The sequence below is a fragment of the Triturus cristatus genome, chromosome 6 (genome assembly GCF_964204655.1).
Source record: "Triturus cristatus chromosome 6, aTriCri1.1, whole genome shotgun sequence".
Classification (NCBI taxonomy): domain Eukaryota; kingdom Metazoa; phylum Chordata; class Amphibia; order Caudata; family Salamandridae; genus Triturus; species Triturus cristatus.
In genome coordinates this window covers 1,295,061,869-1,295,087,047 of record NC_140589.1, presented here as the reverse complement: position 1 = coordinate 1,295,087,047, position 25,179 = coordinate 1,295,061,869, and the positions used below count along the sequence as shown (strand labels likewise).

The following is a 25,179-nucleotide window of genomic DNA, read 5'->3' as shown; positions in this document are numbered from 1 at the left end:
CCGGAGGTGGTCAGCAAAACACTCCACAATCTCACCAGGGTCAGTCACACACACTCCATCCGAAACCCGAAGCTCCGGGACCACACGATTCACTCTTTCCTTCTTGTCCAACCAAGCAATCAGTTTACCCGCCTTGTCCCCGGCATCATACAACCTACCCTGCTGCTCCCTATACATGGTCTTGGCAGCGTCAGTAACAAGAGACTTATATTCAAACTGCTTCAAGCTGAGGGCGTGAAGCCCGTCCTGAGTGACACCCGTCTCCAAAGCCGCCTCCAGCCCCGATACTTCAGTCTCCAGCTTCACCACCACCTCATTCTTAACCCTCTTAGCCTCCACTATCTGGGATAGGGCATGCCCGCGGAGCACTGCTTTGAAGGCTTCCCACAGGGACACTGAGGACAACACCGACCCCTCATTCTCGAGAAAATACAGATCAATCGACTTAACAAGGCTATCACGAATTTTGGGGTCTCGCAAGTACCAAGGGTTAACGGACCGCGTCCCGGTGTCAAAAAGCAACCACAGTGGGGAATGATCAGAGATACCCCGGGCCAGGTGCTTAACCTCTCGAATCCGGGCAGTCTGGGCCGCGGGCATAAGAAAATAATCCAATCTGGAAAGACTCCCATGGGCCCCAGAGTGAAATGTGTACTGAAACTGTGTCGGATGCATTAACCTCCAACAATCCACCAGACCGAGGGTATCCAAGAGCCCGCCGAGCCACACCTGGGCAGCAGGGAGGGCCCTGGGCGGGTGGCGATCCAGATCTCCCGAAACGACCGAATTAAAATCCCCACCCAAAAGCAAAAGACTGTCAGGAAGTTCAAGCAGCATACGACCCAAGTCTGAGAAAGTGGAGTTCTGGAGGCCCGGGGGAACAAACCGAAACCAAGGAAAGGGACTGTCCCTCCCACCTCCCAGTCAGGGGCGCATAGCGCCCTCTATCGTCTAGGACAACCCTGGTGATCTCTAGCGGAAGTGAAGATCGTAAGAGAATGCCCACCCCTCTAGAGCCGGTGGTGAAACCGGAATGGGCCACGAGTCGGTAGCCCCCCCTGTTCATGGCATGACAAACATTACCAACCAAATGCGTCTCCTGTAAGAATACCACATCAGGAGTCAAACGACGCAAATATTGCAGCACAACACCCCGTTTGATACGATCCCCCAATCCATTGACGTTCCAAGACATCAATCTCAACCCGTCCCCCCCCCCATCCCCTCCAGTAGATCAAGGGTCCCCCAACAAATAGCGCGACACCTGAGACTGAAACAGAGCCAATACCTCGCCTTGAAAACAAAAAACACAAATCCAAACAACCCCTCCCACCCACCAACCCCCCCCTCGAATTCAACTCCCCCCACCCTGCACCCCTGCGGTCCAAAAAACCACCCCAACTTGCAGTGTGCCTGTCGCCCTAGCAACCCCATTCTACGAAAAGACCCCGGAGGAGGAAAGGGACCCGTCCCTGCCCGCCCCCAACACAGATCATAATTAAACAAAATGTACAAAAGAAGTAGAACCCAGCTGAACCAAACAAAATGTCAAAGTCAAGGACCAAAAGTCACCCCAAAAGAGGCCCGCCACCCTCGGCACCACCAGAAGGCCCAGGCCGGTCACCCCGGTCCGGTAGAGAATCCAGCCAGTCACTCACAGTCGCAGGACAGTCAAAAAAGGTAGTCCGGTCTTCGTATTCCACTCGGAGCCAAGCAGGAAAAAGCATAGAGTACTTAAGACCCAGGTCCCGGAGACGGCGCTTCAACCCCTGGAAGCCCATCCGCTGCTTCTGGACAAGTTGTGTGAAGTCCGGGAAAAAGTTAACGGATGAGTTCTCATATCGGACCGGGCCATGTACCCGTGAGGCCTGCAGGATCGCATCTCGGTCTCTGTAGTGAAAAACTTTTGCAACAATAGGCCTCGGGGGAGCCCCCGGTCGCGGCCGACCGCCCGGGACTCGATGGGCCCGCTCCACGGCAAAGAACTTACTCAGGCCAGTGGGGGAAAGCTGGTTGAGGATGAGATCCTCAACCATAAGATCAACCGGGCGATTGTCGGAGGTCTCTGGAACACCTATGACGCGGATGTTATTGCGTCGAGCCCGTCCCTCGAAGTCCTCCAGCCGCCGGGCCATCAGGTCGTTGGCCGACTTGAGGTCGCCAAGAGCAGTCTGCAGGTCCGACACATCCGTACCAAGGGTGGACGTCCGCAAATCCAGCGATTGAACCCTCTCATTGGTCTTAGAGAGATCCGCCCGGATTAGCGTAACATCAATGGCCACCGTGTCGATTTTACGGGCCAAGGCCTCGTACTGCTTAGCGATGGTCTCCTTGATGCCATTAATGGCGCCCATGATGTCCTGCAATGACAAATCCGGAGGGACGGACGGAACACCACCAGCGTCATCCGGGAGAACACTGGCCGTCCCAGGGGACCCTTTACCTTGAGTGTAGCGGTCCATGTTGTTAGTCTGGACCGGTCCCCCACGTAGGGATGTCTTTGTCTTACGCCTCTCGGGATCCCCCTTGCCACCCATGTTGACCCACGCTCGCCGAAAGGGACCACCGAGCAAGCGGCGAAGGGGCACAGGCGAAGCAGACAAGAGCCGTACCAGAGACCGCAATGTGGCGGTGCGAGAGGACCAAAGTCAATGGGCACACTGGTATCAGGCGGAGGCAAAGGCACCAAGCGAAGGCCGAGTGAAAACCCCAGCCGCACAAAGCAACTGCACGGTCCAGCCACTCAGAGATCCAAAAGTGAAACCGAAAGTGATGGGGCGGCCGCTGGCACAGCCCCGATGCCGTTGTTGTTCAACTATGCCCCGGCTCCACAGTTCACCTTCGCACCGGGCACAGCCATCAGTTGGGCCTCAAAAGTTCAAACCACTGTAGATCAGGTCTCCCAGGTCCGATTTGGTTTCTGAAAAGAGTTTAGGGTTCAGCCAACGGTCATCTTCCAGAATCCGTCAACCAAGTCAGGATAAAGTCAGGATAAATTCCGAAGAGCAGCGAGGGTCCGGGGAGCCCTGTGCTCACGCGACCATCTTGGATGCGTGCTAGGCTCCTCCTTCCGCATTGGACACACTTGAGGCGGGCCTGGAGCGTGGCTCCTAGGTCGAGGAGGTAGACGCGCACATCATGGCCTGTGAGTGGACCTCCATTCCTCCGCGTGAGGCCCCTGGTGGCTTCTGGTCTTTACGGAGGAGCATTCCCTAATATCGGCAGCCAACTTGGGCTGCGGGGAGGATCCCAACGCCGTGGGGCGAGTGGTGGCATCCCCCGAGTGAAGTAGATAGTGCCGGAATCCTTGCCCCCCCCCCCCCCCCATCGTCTCCAGCTCTGTGTGGGGTTCGGCGGTACTGTCGGACCGCGTGGGGGTACGGCGTGGCGACTGGGATTGGTTGGGCCTTCGGGGTCTATCAGAAGGCCTAGAGGTGTGTCCTGCTCGTCCCCTGGGCTCGGTGGGGGTGCCATCGAGGGTCCAGACCTGTGAGACCCTGCGCTACTGGGAGTCGGTGGGGCCCAATACGACGCCTTGGAGGAGCACACATCACATGAGGGCTAGTGGTGGAGCGCTGACTGTCACATGCTGGATTGCGTGGAGCGTGGGGCCTGGGGACCCGCGGCAGGGGTGCCTGGACGGCCACTTCGGCAGTGGGATCGTGCTGCGCGGACAGTCGTTGGCCGGGGCGGTCACCCGGGTATCGCCTGCGGGGCCCTGCCGGAGTGCGCAGAGAGAGCCTGCCAGCTGGAAGTAAGATCGCCGCAATATACCTGGTCCAACATGACGAGGGACAAACATGGTGGGGGGCCCTCCAAGCAAAGCACGCTGGACAAGTTTGCTGGTCCCGGAGGCCCGGCTGGTGGATCACAGGGCGCTGTCCCAGATAATGCTGCCCTCATGGCGGCGATCACACAGTCTAGAGATGCCCTCGACGCCAAGATAGGTGCGGTGGGATCTGATGTCATGTTGATACGCCAAGACCTGCGGAACGCGGTGGCACGCATCACCGAGACTGAATCGCGTATCTCCGGCGTGGAGGATGTGGTGACGACCCTGCAGCAGTGGGTTACATCTTTAGAGACTGCTCAGCGGGACTTGGAGTCTAGGGTGGAGGATGCGGAGGGTAGGGCTCGCTGCAACAACCTTCGCTTTGTTGGTTTTCCGGAGGGGTGCGAGTCTGGAAGTATGGAGAGATTCATCGCCCAGTGGCTGGAGGGATGGCTCCCCCCGACTCCCTCTCTAAATGTTTTGTTGTGGAACGAGCGCACAGAGCCCTGATGCAGAAACTTCCCCCAGGGGCTCGGCCGCGGCCAGTGATCGCGAAACTGCTCAACTATCATGACCGGGACGCGATTCTGAAACTGGCTAGGGCCCAGGACTCTTTGTGATACAATAATGCGCGCATCCTGATATTCCCGGACTATACTAAGCGGACCCAGCAACTGCAGCAGTCGTTTCTTGCGGCTAAGGCCCGCCTGCGGGAACTTCAACTTCCCTATGCGCTGCTCTACCCGGCCCGGCTGAGGGTGGTTTATCGCTCACATACGTTCTTTGATTCCCCGGAGGAGGTTTTCCGTTGGACGGACGAGACTGTGCGGCTGCGCCCCTACTCCCCGCCAGAGAAAGACTCGGACTCCTCCTCGGGTGATGTGGTCCGGAGGGCGCCTGGTGGCCGGGGGAGGGGGTCTCGTCGCTCCAGGTCCAGAAGGCGGTCCAGATCTGGAAATGCGCCATCGCTGAAAGAATCGGCTGTAGAACAAGTGGCGCCCGCTGACTGATCAATGTTTGTGTGTGTGTACGCATTCTGGAGAACTGCTTGTAGGGGGCAGAGGAGCTCAACCAGGGCCAGTATTCCTGTCAGGCATCTCAGACGGGGATAGGGCTGAGGGACAATGGACTGTAGTTTGGGGATCCATTGGCGGGTGAGGGGTGGTTCCCCCTGTTGGGGTATGCCTGCTCTGCCTGCCGGGACAGGTACTTCATTGTTTGAGGTACAGGGGGGGGGGTTGGTTGGGTTAAGGGGAACTGTTTTCCATCGCACTGTCCACTTGCAGGTAGGGATCGCGCTGTGTGTCATGTCCTGGGCCAATAGGCCCTCCACGGCTGGGATGTCCTGGTATGGCTGCCAAAGGGGGTAGATCTGTGGATTCCCTGGGGTCCTTGCATATTCTAAGTTGGAATGTCAGGGGAGCGTTAGACAAGATTAAGCGTGGCGCTATCCTTAAGCAGGCTTAACGTGCCAATGCTGATATCCTGATGCTCCAAGAGACACATCTTATGGGGACTAAGGCTCTGTTTTCAGCGCTTCGGCTTTACCCAGGTATTTCATGCGGGCTTTGTGCGAGGTTCAAGGGGGGTAGCGGACTTGATTCACAGACGAGTCCCCTATATCCACATAAAAACGTGGAGTGATGCGCAGGGCAGATATCTTTTCCTGCAGGGTACGTTGAGGCGAATCCATGATTTTGGGTAGCGTCTCTGCCCCGCCGCCATTGTCCTGGGGCTTTGTGGAGAAACTTGTGACAGTGATGACGGCTGTCCCGGAGGGCCAAGCTGCGATTGGTGGGGACTGGAATGATGTGATGGATGTTGCTGTGGACAGGTGGAGGCCTGACGGGGCCTCGTTGGTCTGCGGCCCCACCTGGCTGTCTTCCCTCATGCTAGGGCAGAAATGGGATGATCCGTGGCTTCGGCTGCATGGCGCAACTCCGGGGTTCACTTACCTCTCGGCGGTTCACGACTCCTTTTCTCGTATCGATTACATTTGTGTCTCGGGAGGTAGCTAGCAGGGTGACGGAGGCTGATATTCTTCCCCGAGGGTTGATCACTCGCCTGTAGCTATTACACTACGTGCTGGTCTTGCGCGGGGACCTTTCCGGTGGCGCCTTTCTACATGGAACCTTCAAAGGGCAGAATACAGGGAGCACATGGGCGAAGCCATAGATCATTACCGGTCGCAAAATATAGGTACGGTTTCGGCGGCAGTTACCTTGTGGGAAGCGATGAAGCCCACACTGCGGGGGGTTGACATCTCCTATTGTGTGGCGGCTCGTAGGGCCTACAGGGAATCTCTTGTTCAGGCAGAAGCAAAGGTATTGGACCTAGAAGCACGCAGCGGGGAGGAGGGAGGCTGGTCCGCTGCCAGTTAGTGCTGGCGCAACAGGAATATTCGTCCCTGTTGCTCGAAGAGGCCAGACCGGCGTGGCTGGCGACCTGTAGCAGGATATACCAGTGGGGAGACAAGTCTAGTAAGCTTCTGCACAGATTGCGTCAGGGGGAGACGGGCTCCCTGGTCCTCCTGGGGGTGGTCGGTCCGGACGGTCGGCCGATGTCAGATCCGTCCGTTCTTGCAGAAAGCTTTGCGGTCTACTATGCGGGTCTCTACGCTCCCCAAGAGTGTATCAGCGGAGGCTATCGTACGATTTCTGGACAATCTCCCGCCCAGGGCTCTGGCGGATGAGGTACGCATTGTTCTGGATCGCCCATTCTCGGCAGATGAGTTTAATTCGGCTCTTCAGGAGCTTCTGCCCGGCAAAGCGCCAGGTCCTAATGGCTTCCCAAATGAATTCTTCAAACGATATTTCCAGCAGCTGGGTCCCCATTATTGCCGGGTGGTGGAGGAGGCGAGGGAGGCCGGCTGCATGCCCAGAGATTGGAGACATGCGTAGGTGGTGGTCTTTCACAAGCCTGGCAGGCCCCCGGAGCATCATGCCTCTTACCGTCCCATTTCTCTTCTCAACGTACAGGCTAAAATTCTGGCCAAGGCGCTGGCTAACAGTCTCCGTCCCCACATTTCGACTATTGTCCATCCGGATCAGGCGGGGTTTATGCCTTGGCGGGCGACCCGTCACAATATTCGCAGAGCCCATGCGGCGATAGCGGCGGCTGAGAGTTTGGGGGTGCGAGCGGCTCTATTGCTTGCTGACATGGATCAGGCTTTCGATTCATTGAGCTGGGGGTACTCGCCATCCTACGCCGGCTGAATCTGGGGCCCCGTTTTCTCTCCTACTTGATGCTACTATATATACGGACATAACAGCGTCAGTACGTGTGGTGGGATCGGTCTCCTCGGTTTTTTCCATTGGTCGGGGCACCAGGGAGGGGTGCCCCCTGTCGCCCTATCTGTTCGCTTTAGCAATGGAGCCCCTAGCTGCATGGGTTCGTATTGATGCGCAGGTGTCCGGCCTGGAGTGGGCAAGCAGATTGTCTGATCGCATTTGCCCTCTACGCGGACGATGTACTATTCTTTCTTACTCAACTGGATAGGACCGGCCCGCGGTTGCTGCGCATTATGCAGGTGTTTGGGGAGACCAAGGGGTTATATATGAATGAGCGCAAATCTACGTTGTGGGTCCTGGGGGGGGGGGGGGGGGGGGGGGGGGAGGGGCCGACCCAGGGGCTTGGGCTTCCGCTGTGTGTCGAGGATCTACCAGTGTCTAGTAACGCACTGCTCCCCATCATTGCAGCGTCTCCGCGCGACCGGGGGGGGGGGGGGGGGGGGGGGGGATGGGGCGGGGACGTGGGTAAGCCTTCGCCCAATTCAGTTTAAATATCTGCATAGTGTACTTTACTAGGGTCAAACTGTATAGGGCGGGTCTGGTGGCGTCCCCGAATTGCCTTTGCTGTCTGCGCGAGGAGGGGACTTTACTACATACCATATGGGAATGTACTGCGTTGTCTAGGTTCTGGCGGGGTGTGCTGACATGCCTCTCGGAGGTCCTGGGCTGGGATCTCCCTCGGTCTTCTAAATTAGTACTCCTGCATGTCATGGAGGATATAGGGGGCAATGTTTACAAGCACCATTTGATGCTCCTGGGTTTTACCATTGCAAAGCGTGACATTGCAAGGGCTTGGTAGGCGACGGCCGCACCCTCCGTTTCGGTGTGGAAAGCAGGACTGGATTCTGCATGGGTCTAGAGGCCCCCATCTTTCTAGCACGAGGTTGCCTGCGCAAGCACTATAAAATCTGGAAGCGCTGGGCGGATTACAGGAGATTGGATTTGGAACCCGCCCCAGAATAGAATCCATGCGTCTTGCTGTATCTTCCCCGTTTGTCTGGGGGTGGCATGTAACACACGAGTGTTGGTGACAGGGTGTAGGTAGGGCATGTCTCAAGGTGAGAGTATAGCTGTGGTTTGGATCATACCTGCGGATGGCGTTGGACTGGGTGTGCGATGGGGTTTGGGGTGTGGAGGGGGTTTGGGGGGGGGGGGGGGAGCTTGTTCAATGGGGTTGTATTTTATATGCATGGCCCTTATGTATTCCACTTTTGTTATTCTATGGTAAAATTGTCAAAATCAAGGTGTGGTACATTGATGCTACGGATGTCTCTGGGGTACAGAGCTCCGCTGATTGTACAATTGACTAATAAAATGTGTTCCCAAAAAAAATTGACTAAGGGGTAAGCTCTTCCCGGATCGGCGCTGTCTGGCGCAGAAAAAAGAAGAACTGACGTCAGCGCGCGAGGGCGGCGTCTAAGTACTCCGGCGACGTCATTCCGGCGCACGACGCCAACGACGGACGCGGAGCCGCAGACGCCTAGCGACGCGCAAGGGGTATTGCTACAAAAAATCTTTCCGGATCCAGCCTGACGCCTGGGGATATTCTAAGGTGAGGAATCTAACTAACGTGTTTCTTTCAGATGCATCCTGTACCACAAACAAATACACCATGTTTTTACTAAAATTAGTGCTGTGGGGTTAAATAACTCTTCAAAGGTTCTTCTAGTAAATGCGGTTATTGCTCTTAAACAGAATTAGAGTATTCCTGAAGAATAGACCTAGCCAAGTGAGAAAACAAAACCGTATAAGACATGGTTAGTAAAGACCCTGTGACAAAAATCAAAGCATTTAACACTTATGAAGTAAAGCACTTTTTATGTATCCATTACATATCTAAAACTACTAATCTTTGTAAACCTTTATGTTGGATAAGTTTCACCTCTCAACAACGGTCTTTAAATATAGCGTCCATTGAAGCCTGTGTATGGAAAGTTTTGCATACAACTATTCTATTTTGTAAGAGCTGCTCTAAAGTGACCAATGTGTGTACAGAACAGACAAACTGCAGGAGTGAAAAACCACCTTAAATGCCTGGCTGTAGTTTCCTTATCCACCAAGGGTCCACAGGGGGAATGACAATCTGGATTACCAAGGATGATGAGGAGCAATCTGCAGTTGTATCATTGCGGTCTTACCACCACCAGAGAAGTACATTCACATGAGTGGAGTCATTGCTGCAATTTGTCCCACCTTGTAAAGAAGATTTTCAGGGACAGGAATCTGGTGTAGATGTGGCATACACTCCATCTTAAAAGGGATAACTCAAAAACCAAAGGTCACAGTCCAACTAAGATTCCAGCACTAGATAACAATGTCCAAATATGTACTGACCGAAATCTGTCAAGAGTAATCATTGAGGGTTTTGACATCAAAACTATCTAGATGTCAGGGCAACCTTAATGGATGAGGACTCAATAACTGTAGATCGGAGTATGAAAAATTGCACCTTTGCCCCTGATGGGCCAGAACGCGTGTCAAGGATTGATGGGAGGGGAATGATCACACCTCAGCTGCTTGGTGCGTTAGCCCCCAGTGGATCCACAATGTCCCATGAAAAAAGGGACCTAGAAAACAATAGCTGAACATACTATTGCCCTCCAAACATTTACCTCCCTACAAAGCCACATTTTCCCATCCCTAAGAATATATCCATCCTACAGGCAAACTCACCAAAAACAAATTGTTTCTAGTAGGCTTCAAGCCTGAGAGGATCATTATGACAGGAAATGACCCCTAAGTTGAGCGATTTAGACGGCGTTCAAGCCTTTAATGAGGAGTGGTTTGGTGTGTAGGAAAAGATGCATCTTTAGAATGAAAGACAGGCAGAAAGTTCAATAAAGCAAAAATTTATGTATCATTTGATTTTTAAAAAATCAAAAGGCGGAGGTCAGAGTTATGGAATTTCACCATTAAGTGGAAAAAAAGACAGAGGGCACAATTGCCACTGGGATGTATGCTGCAAAAAAGCATCTACAAGAAAGGTACAAACATTCTAATTTAGATTACCTGATGGTAAAGGAATGTAAATTCTTTTTTCGAGTCTCCGCCTAAGAGCCTCATCGATATCCCAGGGAAAGTTAGTTGCTGCAAGCACCATTACCATTCTTAAGGGATCATCATTTTCTGAAGATCCTCCCACACCTAAAAGGAGAAAAGCAATACACTGATTTTGCAATTTGGGTTATAGATTTTATAGCATTACAACCACACACTCAGTTGGTGAGCTGCTACTTCAAGAGGAGGTCCTGCACTACTAGCAGTTTATTGTGATTGTAATCTTTTCATTGACTTTATAGTAGTAGTGTAACAACCATTAACCAAACAGTGAGCAAAGGATATATTCAAGAGATGACCGCGAATCCCATATTTCATTAAGCATTGGGTTCGCAAACTGCAGAACACTTTCAGGAACCCAATTTTACATATTATAACTTTTTCATACAGTTGAATGGGCTGCACCCTTCAGTTTCTCAATCTACAGTGCCTAGGGGTCACCTGTTTGGCACCAGAATCCCACTGGTTCTATGGCGAATACGCTTGAAAAATGAAAATGATCATTTTAGATTTTTTTACTCGCTACTGGCATGAGATTAATTTCTTGATGGTACGAGTGAGATTTGTTTGTAAACACAAAAACATGAAAAAAGGGCTTGCTTTTAATGAATTTTCCCTCAACTTTCATCCTGCGACTGCCTGAAAAACGATGTAAAAATGAAATAAATGTACCAAAAAATTACAAAAATGAAAGAAAGACCACCAGGAGGACCAAGCAATTTCTCCCCAATAAGTGTTTAGTGGAGGAATGCAACAAAAATGCACATAATGTTCTTAATTCCATAAGGTACTCTTTTCCTAAACAATTGTTTAATTTGTGGGAAAATGTAACAACCAATTTTCTGTTGATTTTATATTACTAAGAATAATTTAGTGGCAAGAGTTGGGGTTTGGGCTAGAGTGGACGCAGGGTTTGTAGGTTTGATGGTGCTTGGAACACACAGCTGGTCCATTACGCCTCTCCAACTTTCTGTGGAGCCATATATTAACCTCTATGGTCTGGAAAAATCAATTATTGAACAGAGTAAGTTCCAAGAGTGAAGAAGTTCCACCAACAGTGTTCAAAGCTCTGCTGGCTTGCCTTTTGAAGGAAGGACAAATATAGCCTCCATTAGGCAGAGCACACACAATCCTAAATGACACCCCTGAAACTGCCAGCCTTTTCAATCATGCAGTGCAAGATAAGAAGACATTCAAGTTTGAAGGAAATGCAGTAGCAGTATCACTACAGTTGCATTTTTTTGCCAATTCATTTGGAAAACTGAGAGGTAGGAGGGTTGTTTATGGACTCAGTAAGAAGGTCCATGTCATTGAAACATGAGCAAATGTCCATCGTGGGATTCTCTCGAACAACCACAAACAGTGGAAGACAACAGCAGGAGCAATTATTCTCATTTGTGGGGGTTTCCACCAGTGAAGGACCAAGTAGTTACTAAGCAACTAAGTTATGTGAGGAAACAGGATATACCAGGTTCTGTTCTGGAGTCAGTCAATACAGTAATGTTTAGCATGAACAAATCTCCAGATTGCAGCTCTGCAAATGTCTGGTATCAGGGCAGCAAAAGTCGCTTTCCTCCGAGTAGAATTGGCCTTAGGCTTATATGGAAGGGATATGTTGACCTTTTGATGGAAAGTGGTTATGCAGGAAATTATCCATTTATCTATGGTTTGTTTACAGAAGCAAATCTGGTGCAGACTACTCCATAATTGACAAACTGTTTCGATTGTCAAAAACCTTTGGTTTTATTAAATAATATTTCCGAACGGTTTTCAAACCCAGGGTATGGAGTGATGTTTCTGCTGGAGATGAATGACCTGGAAACATTTGGAAAGGAAACTGCTTTAATGTGAACATCCAAAATGGCTTTGGGCAGAAGAGAAGTGTGTTTCAAGGAAACCTTGATACAGTGGAAAACCAAGTAAGCTTCCTTCTGACACAGCTTGAAACCAACTCACCGTTCTTCCAAATGTTCCAGCTACAAGAAAAGTGTCTTTCCACAAAAAATGTTTCATATTAGACTGGTGCATGGGTTCAAATGGAAGGCCTCTTAACTTGGAAAGGAAAATAAGCTCCCATGGTGGGAGACCCGATTGAGGAAACATCTCACAGGCTCACATTCCAATGGCCTGATGAAAACAAATTCTGAAGAATTCTTATAAGCAGTGATCGCAGCAAAAACACATTGGTATCCGAGGACTGAAGGCCATATTGTGCTAATCAAAGAAGACAAGCAGTACTGTCTCCTATTGGCAATTCCTTAGGTCAACTTATTTCTCAAGTCTTAAAAGCACATCGGCAAAAGAAATTAGTTGGCCAGGTACCACTGCTTTTTACTAAACTGAAAGAGTTCTCCAGACGAAGCTGCTTTAGAACGGCTATTGAACTCTTGCTTTTGAGTGGTTGCAAGACATTGTCCACAGCCTCCAAGACTCCAAATTGCACCACCCCACTTAAGGAAGCATTACACACCACAGAAAGCCTAATCAACCATTTGAAGGAATTTGGCCACATCCTAATGGATATCCACTTGCTTCCCGTTTCAGCTGGCAACATCTTTAGAACTAGAAGCACCATCTAAATAGCATTTACAATGCAATGGTCTCGGCATTGTTAAAGTTAGAGCTGTTGGCATTGTTCATGACATTATTCTCGTTTAAGTTTTTGTTTTTAAAACATTAGAAGAAACTGCATTGTTATTTACAATGTCAATAGCTTAATCACTCTCCAATGCGAGACCTATTGCATTTGCACCCACACAAAGCCACCCACACAAAGCCACCCACACACAAATAGAGCAACCCACACACAAATAGAGCAACCCACACACAAATAGAGCAACCCACACACAAATAGAGCAACCCACACACAGCCACCCACCCACACACAGCCAGCCAGCCAGCCAGCCAGCCAGCCAGCCAGCCAGCCAGCCACCCACAGCCAGCCACCCACCCACACACAGCCAGCCAGCCAGCCACCCACCCACCCACCCACCCACCCACCCACCCACCCACACACAGCCACCCACCCACACACACACAGCCACCCACCCACACACACACAGCCACCCACCCACCCACACACAGCCACCCACCCACCCACACACAGCCACCCACCCACACAGTGAAAGCTCCAAAGGTCCCACACACCCTCAGCATCATGCCCTTTCTGCCAAGGATATTAAAATGCAAGCATCACAACAGGTAGGCAATGGGGGCCTGCACAGGCTACTAAACACTTAAGAGAGACCACACGAACTAAGCAGTGTTTATCTCCTGTCTGGCTTTAAAAGCAGGAGGTTTCAACAGTCTGCTGCAATAGCCACGCACAAATGCCCTGGTCCCCCATCATCCACACACAGATGCCCTGGTCCCCCATCATCCACACACAGATGCCCTGGTCCCCCATCATCCACACCCCCCCATCATCCGCATTGTCCCAAGTAGTTTCTGCTGCTCATCTTTCTGTCCTCCAGGTAGCCCACTCCGAATCCGTGTGCCACCTTTCCTAGATGCCCTACTCCCTAACTCCACCTTCCCCTGGCCCAATCCCTCTATATGACCACTCCCACCAAAGGTGGCCCCCGCCCCCATGGGGCACGCACTACACGGGGGAAGCTTTCTCACTAATCCCTCCCTCCTGCTGCAGATTCCCATTGTCCCAAGTGTCCTTCTCTCGCAAGCCCCGCCTCCTCCATGTGCCCACCCTCGGGCTCTCTCCACCTGCCCCACAGGTGGCTTATTCTAGCCAGAGCCTACCCCCCGTCATCCGACCCCTTCTTAGAAGACTTACGCAGCCGCCCCAAATAGACGACGGTTGAGGAGAAGCCTGCATCTCCCCGCCCCCTGCCGGAGGGGGATTACTGCAGCGTGCCCCGCGCGGCTCAATGCCCCAGATCCAAAGTCAGCAGCTCTGGCCATTACGGAATTAAGTAATCCACAGTCTGATGACCTCAAAATAATGGAATGGTGTCATCCACGGGCTCATGACACATCGGGATAACCATTCACTATATAAAATATATGGCCTTTGTTTGCACAATTATCCAACGTAAAAATCTGACATGACGCGGCCTTCCGAGACCCACGTTGGACATCCTTCACTAGGGAAACCGCGTTTAGAAGCAGACGTGCAGCACTTCAAAACGTTCATTTGTAAGCACTTTATTGTGCCTATTCTTCACAAGATGTTCACCGCCGAACTGTCCATTTCACTCAGAATTTATACAATAAATCGGATTCGATATTGTCGTCTGGGGGCGTGCTTGTAAGTGTCAAAAATGCAATCTGTGATATTGCAATGGCACCATTTAGGCGTTTCTGGTCACACTTGACATCATTCTCCCTTGCATTTAAACCATGCCTCCCCTCCACCCCCCCCCCCCTCGCTCAACACTACAGATCAATAGCTCCCCCCACCCCATACACTCTCCCCCAATCCTGCAGAGACTCCCCCCACCCCTCCCTCCGTAGCCCCATCTCAGTGCCACCGCCTCCCGCTCAATAAGTCCCCACTTTCCACCCCGGGTCACCAGGCCTCGCCCTCCGCTTGGAAAGCTGAAACCTACAGACACCATCTGGAAATGTTTAGACGCCCGCCCTCGCCCAGTGAAATTCCTCCAACTGCAAACAGCGAAGGGAAGGGACGAGTTTATTATTTTGCTCTGGGTTTTGGTTCCCGGGGACCCGATGAATGCGTTCCTGGCAGCCTCCCTGGCCCTGCAGACGCTTCCCATTAGCGAGAGGCGCTTTGAGTTTCACATCTCATGCGCTATGTGTCGGACAAGCCACGTAATCCGGCCGCTGATCTTCGGTTCCCCTCGCATATCCTTGCTCGGAGCTCCCACTGCCAAGCAGCCCAGAGTTAAGATATCACCACTCGTGCAGCGCCTTCCACCATGAATGTGACACATTAGCGCTATCTCCAGCTTGGCGCCATTTTTACTTTGCACCCTCAGCCCGTCGGGGCATTTTAGCCCACTTTCCGCGGTCGGATTTGTAGGGACTTTTAAACCCACAATTTATTGGGAAAAGTGCAACTACAACTCCCAGAACGCACTGCGTAGTTGGATAAAAATAAAACCGTATAAGCGAAAGGTGTAAATTTATGACAGACTTGACTCTCGCCCTGCCACGGGGACAGCAGACCCCCCTACACTCGCTCATCCCTCCACGGACATAGCAGGGCACGCCCACACCTCTCTTTGGCCCTGGCACAGGGCAAGGAGGCCTCTTGTCCCACTGCTATGTCGAGTGGTCGCTGGGCCCCCCACAGACCTTGCAGGCCCCCAACCCCCGCCCATCTCCTTGACACGAAGCCAGCTGGGCCCTCACCCCTCCAGAGGGCACAGCTGGGCACTCTATCTGCCACATGGGCAGAAGGCCCCTTGAGGCGCTCTCTACAAGGCCAGCGGGGCCGTCACGACGCCAATTGAACAGCAGAACACTTGCCCCTCGCCCTGCCACGGGGCCGAGAGCGCCCCCTCAGGCCACAAGTAGGCTGCGGTACCTGTAAATGATAACCACGGGGCCATTCTATGCGTGTCTGGCTGCGGCTCAGATTACAAAGCGAGCCCGTGAGCGTAAAATGAACAGGTAAGAAATGTAAGCTAACAAAGAACGAATCAGCCGAGTAAACATCAAATAAGGGAAAAGCAAATCAACCCTGAGAAAAATATACAAAGGCAACAGGGCGCAGCTCTTGCTGGCAAGACGACAGGGCCGCCAACGGTGCCTGGGTTACAGGATGGGGTGCAACCTGCGAGGGACACAGCTGGGCAGATTTGACATCTCAGGTGGGGGGCGGGGGGCTCTGACCTGGTTGGATTGAAAAACAAGCACACTACCCCGATACTACACACACCAGTGCCTTTCTCCGAGGCGAAGCAGAAATGCCTCGGAGAAAGGCAGCGGCGCTTTCGGATTCGGGGGGAGTGTTCTCCTCTTGCCATTGGCTGGAGGAGATAATGAGAAAAGTAGCAAAAAACACGCCCCCGAATCCGAAAAGGACTGGGCCTGTTCGGAGAGACAAACTTCTTCTCCAATGGTTGGCCAGCATTCAAGAGGCCAGCCAATGGAGAAGAGGGGCGGGTTCAAGCCCCTCTTCTCCAAGTCATTAAATCTCGGAGCAAGACTGCGCAAGCGCAGCCTTCGAGCCGAGACCTAAAAAGCCAATTTAACAGGTATCCATGTCTGAGTGACATGCCTACTATCTTCATATGCTCTAAGAATACCTGCAGTCAGCTCATCTTCAGACTGCAAAAAAAAAAAAAAAAAAAAAAAAAAAAAACCACAAGGAAACCGGCCTTCACCTTTCATGCACCCACAATCTGGAATGGTCCATTCCAGAGCACAGCTAACCTTCAAATCAATTGCATTTGCCTCTGGTTCTGTACAGCACTCTGCTGCCTTTCGTCTAGGTCTGTGCTACACAAATGACCAAGTTACTTACCTTCGTTAACGCTTTTTCTGGTGGATACAGTATCTGCCTGTGGATTCCTCACCTTGTGAATATCCCCTGCGCCAGCAACATTAGGAAACTTTTGTAGCAGTCCACGCCGATGGGGTTGACGACGTCACAGAGACACGCCTCCGCTCGAGACTCCGCTGACGTCACCGGCTTCATAAGAAGACCTAGTCGGCGTGATGACGTCAGTTCCGCCCCTTTTTTCCGTGCCTGCGAGGCACACGGACGGACAGCAATATATATATATACACAGTATACAATATGCATATCAACACTCAGTGTGGAAAATAAATAAAGCACAAGAAATAACAATGCTTTTGACAGTGATAAACACATTTGAAACCCATCAATAGAATTACAGGCATAGAAATACCGGTCTAGAAGGATGGACAACGGGGAGGCGGGTGGGTCAGTGAGGAATCCAGAGGCAGATACTGTATCCACCAGAAAAAGCGCTACCAAAGGTTAAGTAACTTGTTCTGATGGATACATCTGCCAGTGGATTCCTCACCTTGTGAATAGATTCCACAGCAGTCCCCACTCCCGGAGGAGGGTGTCCACCCTTCTATACCAGAAAATCCTGAAGGACGGAACGAGCAAAGTGTCCGTCCCTCCTCACCTCGGTGTCTAAGCAATAATGCTTTGCGAAGGTGTGGAGGGAGGCCCAAGTTGCCACCCTACAAATGTCCTCCACCGGAACACCCCTAGCTAAGGCAGATGTGGAAGACTTTGCTCTGGTAGAATGAGCCCTCAAACCCTCCGGAGGCTCCTTACCAGCTAGGGAGTAGCATATCTTGATGCACAAGACAATCCACCTGGAAAGGGTGCGCTTGTGCACCGCTCGACCCTTCCTGCAGCCAGCAAAGCCCACAAAGAGCTGGTCATCAATCCTGGAGTCCCTTGTCCTGTCCAGGTAGAAGCTCACCGCCCTCTTAGGGTCCAAGCGGTGAAGTCTCTCCTCCTCCTTGGAAGGGTGCGGGGGAGGATAGAAAGAAGGAAGGGTAATGGACTGCCCCAAATGGAAGGGAGTTACCACCTTAGGCAAAAATGCAGCCCTGGTCCTGAGTACCATTCGTTCAGCATGAATGGTCAAGAATGGGGGTTTCGAACTTAGAGCTTGAAGCTCACTTACCCTCCTTGCCGAGGTGATTGCAACGAGGAAACCTGTCTTAAAGGACAACAACCTCAAGGGACACTTGTGTAAGGTTTCGAAGGGAGAACCCATAAGATAGGTTAGTACACGATTTAAGTCCCATTGAGGCACAATAAAGGGAGGAGGAAACTTGTTTGTAAGGCCCTTTATAAAACGAAGAACAATAGGTGATTTGAATAATGACGGCTGATCCGGCAAACAAAAGGAAAGCCGACAGCTGATAAATATCCTTTCACCGTAGCCACAGCAAAGCCCTGCTGAGCAAGAGAAAGGGCAAACTGTAGAATATTAGACAGACGAGCCTTCAAAGGATCAATGGACCTCTCCCCACACCAGAGAACAAACTTAGACCACCTATATGAGTAAATGGACTTGGTGGAGTGTCGCCTGGCCGATAAAATAACATCCACCACATCTGGTGGGAGAGAGAAGGAATTCAGGTTGCCCCGTTCAATCTCCAGGCATGAAGGTGTAAGCTCTGGAGGTGGGGGGTGTAGAACCTGCCCCTCCGACTGCGAGAGGTCTGCCCTCAGCGGGAGACGGAGCAGAGGGTAGGAGGAGAGGTGGAGAAGATCTGTGTACCACACCCTTCTTGGCCAATCCGGAGCGATCAGTATAACTTGGGCCCGGTCTTGGCGAATCTTCCTCAGAACCCGAGGAATCAAGGGTATGGGAGGAAACGCGTAAAGGAGTCGAGACCTCCCAACTCAACTGAAACGCGTCCCCCAATGCTCCTTGCATCGAATACTGCAGAACGGACAGTGCGCGTTCTCGCGGGTGGCAAATAGATCCACCCGAGGCGTTCCCCACGTCCGAAAGACGTGACGAACCACCTCCGGATGGAGCCTCCACTCGTGGTCGGCGGAGAACTGCAGACTGAGACTGTCCGCACCCCGGCCAGATGATTTGCCATCAGACAAATCTGATGGTTCTGAGCCCAGGACCATAGACGCAGGGTCTCTCTGCAGAGACAAAGAGACCCCACTCCTCCCTGTTTGTTTATATACCACATCGCGGTAGTGTTGTCCGTCAGGACTTGAACAGACGGACAGCGAAGGGAAGGGAGGAAGGCCTTGAGCGCCAAACGTATCGCCCGCAATTCCAGAAGGTTGATGTGAAGCAACCTTTCCTCTGGAGACCAAAGACCCTTGATCTCCAGATCCCCCAGAGGAGCACCCAACCCTAAGATGGATGCATCCGTCATCACTGTGGCCACCGATGGAGGAAGATGGAAAGGCTTTCCTTGAGACAGATTGCCCTCCATGCCCCACCAAGATAGATCCGCCGCAGCTTCTCTGGAGATCCTCACAGACTCCCTGAGATCTCCCTTGTGCCGATACCACTGCTTGCGGAGGCACCATTGGAGCGCCCTCATGTGCCAGCGTGCATGGTTGACCAACAGAATGCAAGAAGCAAACAGACCGAGCAGGCGAAGGACCTTCAGGACCGGAACAACCGCTCCGTTGTAAAAGAAAGGAATCATTTCCTGTATGTCGAGAATCCTTTGAGGAGGAGGGAATGCTCGACAAACAGTAGTGTCCAGTACCGCACCTATGAACAGGTTGCGCTGAGAGGGCACCAGGTGAGATTTGGGCACATTGAATGAAAACCCCAAGTTGTACAACAGTCGAGTTGTATTCCGCAGATGATGCAGCACCTTCTCTGGAGACTCCGCCTTGATCAGCCCGTCGTCCAGATAGGGGAAAACCGAGACCCCTGACCTTCTGAGATGGGCTGCCACCACTGCCATCACCTTCGTGAAGACCCGGGGTGCAGAAGTAAGACCAAACGGGAGGACCGCAAACTGATAATGTTGCGACCCTACCGTGAAACGGAGATACTTTCTGTGCGACTTCAGGATTGGGATGTGAAAATACGCATCCTGCAAGTCGATGGACACCATCCAGTCCTCCTGATTCAGCGCTTGAAGAACCTGAGCAAGGGTGAGCATCTTGAACTTCTCCTGCTTTAGATAAAAATTCAAGATCCTGAGGTCCAATATCGGACGCAATCTGCCGTCCTTTTTCGGAATCAGGAAATACCGGGAGTAGCATCCCTGACCCCTCTCCTGCTCTGGAACCACCTCTATCGCACCTTTCTGAAACAACTTCAGGACTTCCTCCTGCAGGAGAAGACTGTGGTCCTCCGAGCAAGCCCCTTGGCAAGGAGGGTAATTTGGAGGGAATTCCCGAAAGGGAAGGGCATACCGATTTTCCACAAGATCTAGAACCCAGAGATCTGTAGTTCCAGATTCCCAATCTTGTAGAAAATGGGTAAGCCGGCCCCCCACAGGACCAGCATGATCCGGAATGTCGGATCTAGGGCTGTTTTGCGGTGGTGGGAGGGGCTGAGGAAGAGGAAGAGGAGGAGGAGAGCTGATTCTTCCTCTGTAACCTCTCGACGAGGAACCTTGCTGCTGCTGCGGAGTCTGCCTATAGGTTCGAAAAGATGTCCTTCCAAAACCTCTGTACCTCTTAAAAGACCCTCTCGATTGAGACTGGAGTCCCAAAGATTTAGCAGTTGCCTTGCTCTTTGAATCTTTCTAGAGCAGCATCTGCCTTTTTCCCCCCAAAGAGGCCAGACCCATCAAACGGTAGATCAAATAGGGTTGATTGCACATCTTGAGAGAACTCCGAAGTTCTCAACCAAGCACTTCTAGTTGCAACCGACGACCCCATGATCCTTGCAACAGAATCTGCTGTGTCCAACCCACTTTGGATCACTTGCCGCGCAGCCGCCTGAGCATCAGCCAAGATGTCGTTAAAATCAGCTCTATCCTCATCAGGTAGCTTCGGCACCAGTTTCCTAGCCGAATCCATCAGCGCATGTACATAGCGTCCCAAAAGACATGTGGCGTTAGTCGATTTCAAAGCCTTGCTGGCTGATGAAAACACCTTCTTTGCCGACTGGTCCAGTCTTTTTGCCTCTGTCCCCAGGGACCTGTGGAAAGGCTCCTTTAGACTTCCCAGAACAAGCCGCCTGAATTACCAAGCTCTCAGGCGATTGATGAGACGACAAAAATTCTGGATCACCTGGGGCCGCTCTGTATCTCCTAGCGATAGTCTTAGACACCGCAGGAGCAGAAAAGGGTTTGCGCCACACCTCCAACACAGGTTCTGCAATGGCCTCATTAAATGGAAGCAAAGGCTCTGACACCGCTGTGGGAGAATGCAAGACTTCAGTCAAGATGTTCGACTTAAACTCCGTTGTTGGAAGTTGGAGATCAAGTAACTCCGCAGCTCTCCTTATGACTGCACGGTAGGGTGCAACGTCCTTGGATGGCTCATCTGATGGCGGAGTAATCTCCCACTCAGGAGACTGGTCCAAACCACTAGCTTCCTTAAGCTCGTCAAAAACCTCATCCGACTCCACCAATTCTCCATCCTCCGCTTCCTCCTGAAGGTATCTCTGCTCCTCAATAATCCTTTGAGTCTCCCTTCTTCGAATCCTCGGCGCCGTAATCGACTCAGACGGCGCCGGCGTCGACCGTGGATCCGGCGGAGCCATCGGCGTCGAACGAGGTCGAGCCGGAGCCGGCGAGGATGGAAGCGGCGTCTACGTTCTCGGAGCCCGAGGATTCCAAGACAGCGTCGCTGGATAAAATGGATAGAAAGGGGCCTGAGGATATACTTGCGGCACCCCCAAGTTAAATGCCAAAGGACCCGTCGGACCCGCAGGTGCACCAGGGACATACATGGCACGAGCAAATACCCCATACATTGCATTTAAGTAATGTGATGGGTCCTGACCTGGCCCAGGGAAAGCAGGATACTGGCCAGGCCCCACCGGACTCGGGCCAACCGGCGCCGACAGTGGAATCAACGGCATCGCAGGCTCACCCGGGGCTTGAAGATCTTCTGGGCCGGAGATGGAGCCGGAGACGGAACCGGAGCCGGGGATGGAACCGGCGAAGCCGGAGACAAAGAGACCACCGGAGATGAAGGACCAGCAGGCGAACCCGGCACAGTAGAAAGAGAAACAGAGTCCCTTCGACGCCGAGCAGGTGACTTCGGCGCCGTGCTCTTATCTGAATGGTGCCGAGAGGAGTGTCTTCTCTTTTTCTTGTGCTTCTTAGCTCGAGAAGCATGCCCCAAAGTAGACTTCGACGCCGACCTCGACTTCGATCGAGACCTCGATCTCAATCTCCTTCTCCCTCTCTTGTCCTTCATTCTGGCAATAAAGAGCTTTGCCTCCCGTTCCTTCAGAGCATTCGTACTCATCTTTCGGCAGCTGTTACAGCCATCCACATCGTGGTCCGAGGATAAACACCACACAGAGTCCTCATGTGGGTCAGTGATGGACATATGCTTGCCACACTCCCGGCAAGGCTTAAACCCAGACTTTTGTCGACATCTTCAAAGAAGACAGGAAAAACAACGAAAATACACGAAGTATCGATGCCGCTAACAGAGATTCCCGAAATCCGTTGGCTTCGACGGCGCGGAAAAAAGGGAACTGACGTCATCACGCCGACGAGGTCTTATGGAGCCGGTGACGTCAGCGGAGTCGCGAGCGGAGCCGTGTCTGACGTCGTCGTCGACCCCATCGGCGTGGACTGCTACAAAAGTTTCCGAATGTTGCTGGCGCAGGGGATATTCACAAGGTGAGGAATCCACTGGCAGATGTATCCATCAGAAATCGCATGCATCCATACCGTATTTTCTTCTTACATTTTACATTTATTCATTTATAAAGCGCTTAGTTACACCACCGGTGTGTCCCCGCGCTGGAAGAATACTATCATAAGGCAGAAAGGGAAAGTCTAGAGTGACCACTCCGCTCTCGGGCAAGTGACTGGAGGACTCTACAGTCTATTCTGGTTTGATGGTGGGTAAAAGCCATGTCTTTAGGTTTTTGCGGAAGGTGGCTTCACATGGATCCGTTCTAATGTCTGCTGGCAATGTGTTCCAGAGTTTGGCTGCCGGGAATCTAAAGGAGCGTCCACCCATCCATGCCTACTATATTCTTGGTACAATTACCAGAGCCCTTCGTTTGGATTTAGGGTTCTGGCTGGGTGTGTAGGCCGTTATCATTGCTTGGAGATACCGTGGACCTTTTTTCGCCAGGATTCTGTGGCAGTAGCACATCATCTTTAACAGTACTCTTTTCTCTACAGGTAGCCAATGCAGGCATGCCAGGGCTTTTGTTATAGATGTTCTTCTTGGGAGATTCATCACTAGGCGAGCTGTAGCAGTTTGTATCAACTGCAGGTTCTTTAGCCCTTTTTTGATGAACCTAAATAGGGGACATTGCCGTAGTCCATCTGGGAGGTGACCACGGCATGTCCTATTGTTTTCCTTGCATTGACGTGTAATAGATAGAGGATCTTCCAGAGTACTATCAGGGTCCCGAAGCATTTACCCATCAATTTCGGGATTCGACTATCAAATCTCAGTTTGGAGTCAAACCACACTCCAAGGTTTTCAACTTCTGCCTTCGGGGTTGGTAGTTGACCCAGAGTCTCAGGCCACCAAGCAGATGTTCAAACAGATGGAGCCTTTCCCACAATCAGCACCTCTGTTTTGTTACCATTGAGATTCAGGCAATGGTTAGACATCCATCCTGCTACCAGCAAGCACCGGACTTTTGGTAGGCATAGTTTCTCTCGTTATAACTCAGAACATTAGAACACATAGCAATTAGACTAACATTTCTACTGAGAAGGGAAAACCCAGCAACACTACTGGAGGTAAACCAGCAATTTCTCTGAAGAGGAACAACTTTGGCACCATTTGTTGTAGCGGTCATTTATCATGGTTTAGAAACTGGGAAACAGAAGCACCGGTGTACTTTAAATATCCTAGCCAAAGATAACCAATCAAAAAGCCACGACCGTGAAAGGCAAAATATGCCTGAAAGACTAGTAGATGTGGTCCAATCAGAGCAGAGGGGGGAAGGGGGGGGGGGGGGGGAACTATTTGATTAGAAAGTAGAACTCTTTTATAGACATAAGAGTGCTACCCCAGAAGGGGTTGGTACATAAACAGAGAAAAGGTCAGTCAGTTGCTCTTGATATTTTGAGATTGTAGATGCAGTTAGAGCAGCTGCATGCAAACAACTTCATGTGTGGATAGGCTAAGACCAAAGCACAGCTGAAATTCAAATAGTTCTTACGTCAGCTAAGAGAAGAGAGTGTGGTGTGCTGACTGCCCAAATGCAAAGACGACTTTGTAGACGCTGGCTAGCCACACAGAAATGTGTACTGACCTAGCTTTGCATTTCTAAATTAGTAGCAAACAGTTTTAGGTTTGCTAATGTTTGTACTTGAAAGGATAAGGGAATGAGATCACTTGTGAACACAGTCTTGTGCACTAGTCAGCTAGACATGAGAGAAGAGTGTTCCTCGACTTGGAGGTAGGATTTCGGCTCATCTAGCATAGAGGACGTTTTTTTTAACACTAAAAAGAAAAGCTCCAAGAGGACCTGCATTAGCCTTGACTGTCAATAGGAAAAGAGCCACAAAGGATGCTTCCATAAACATTCTGAGGAGGTAACCCTGGGTGCTAGATTAACTCAAATAAAAAAAAAAAAAAGAAACCAGAAAAATATACAAATATTAGAATTCACACTGAGGAAGGCCCAGGGTAGCAGGGCCAAAAAAGCCCTGAAATAACTAGTAAGCCACTGGATCAACCCACAATCAGCACCCCAGGGTCCAGCACATCTTACAGAACGTTACACACTACCACACAGGTGGGGTCAACCAAAAACTGAAGAGTGGAAGGTTCAGAGTAACTACAGACAAGTCAGTCTGAGGGACAACCAAACTGGTCATGATGGTGCGATAAAGATCAGAGTTTTAGGAGGGGTATGGAACCTTAAAGGCACTGCTTGAGGTAGTGAACAAGCTGCTAGATACTGCAGGGAAGAGAGGAATTGGCTTTCTAACATGCTTAGATCTCAGACAATGGATAAAGTGAATCATGGGACCGTGGCTCTGCAACTCAACGAGGTGGTGGGGTGAGTGATTAGGGAGCCAGCTGGTTTACCTCCTTCATGGAAGGGAATGGCTAGATTATACAGGTAAGCGCCTACAATGCTCCGGTCTCAGCTGTTTCATGTGAGGTGCCTGTTATCTATTAAAAAGCCTGCATACACATTAGGAAGCAAAGACTTAAATTTCTATCCTATAGACCCCAAGCAAATACTGTTAAGGCTCAAAACTGAATACTCCTGATCCCAAATATCTCCCTCTATTTGGCAAATGCTCAGAGAGGGCTGAAGCAGTTTTTAGCTCACTGGGAGCAAAATATATACAATTGCTATTAATCTGAAGTAAAGCCAGACTTTGGTGCATTGATTTGTGTACCATATTACCCAAGGTGCTTGGCCAGGCCATTCTATTCAAGTAAAATGGCACAACAGTTGAGTTTTAATACATAAGCTCTTCATGCACGCCCCGGTAGAATACATAAATACATGAAATTGCACCTTATGTGCTCAA

At 51.2% G+C, this 25,179-nt stretch overlaps 1 protein-coding gene across 8 annotated transcripts in view; it reads right to left on the bottom strand.

The window, feature by feature from the left end:
* LOC146821298 (katanin p60 ATPase-containing subunit A1-like) overlaps window positions 1-25,179 on the bottom strand; it is a 214,861-nt gene that overhangs the window by 70,207 nt on the left and 119,475 nt on the right. For 6 of the 8 annotated variants that reach the window (XM_085612242.1, XM_085612248.1, XM_085612244.1 and 3 more), the window contains one exon: window positions 10,072-10,206. The exons of the other annotated variants lie outside the window; for them this stretch is intronic. In XM_085612242.1, the coding sequence (XP_085468368.1) occupies window positions 10,072-10,206 (135 nt within the window). The remainder of the gene's footprint in view (window positions 1-10,071; window positions 10,207-25,179) is intronic. 8 annotated transcript variants of the gene reach the window in all.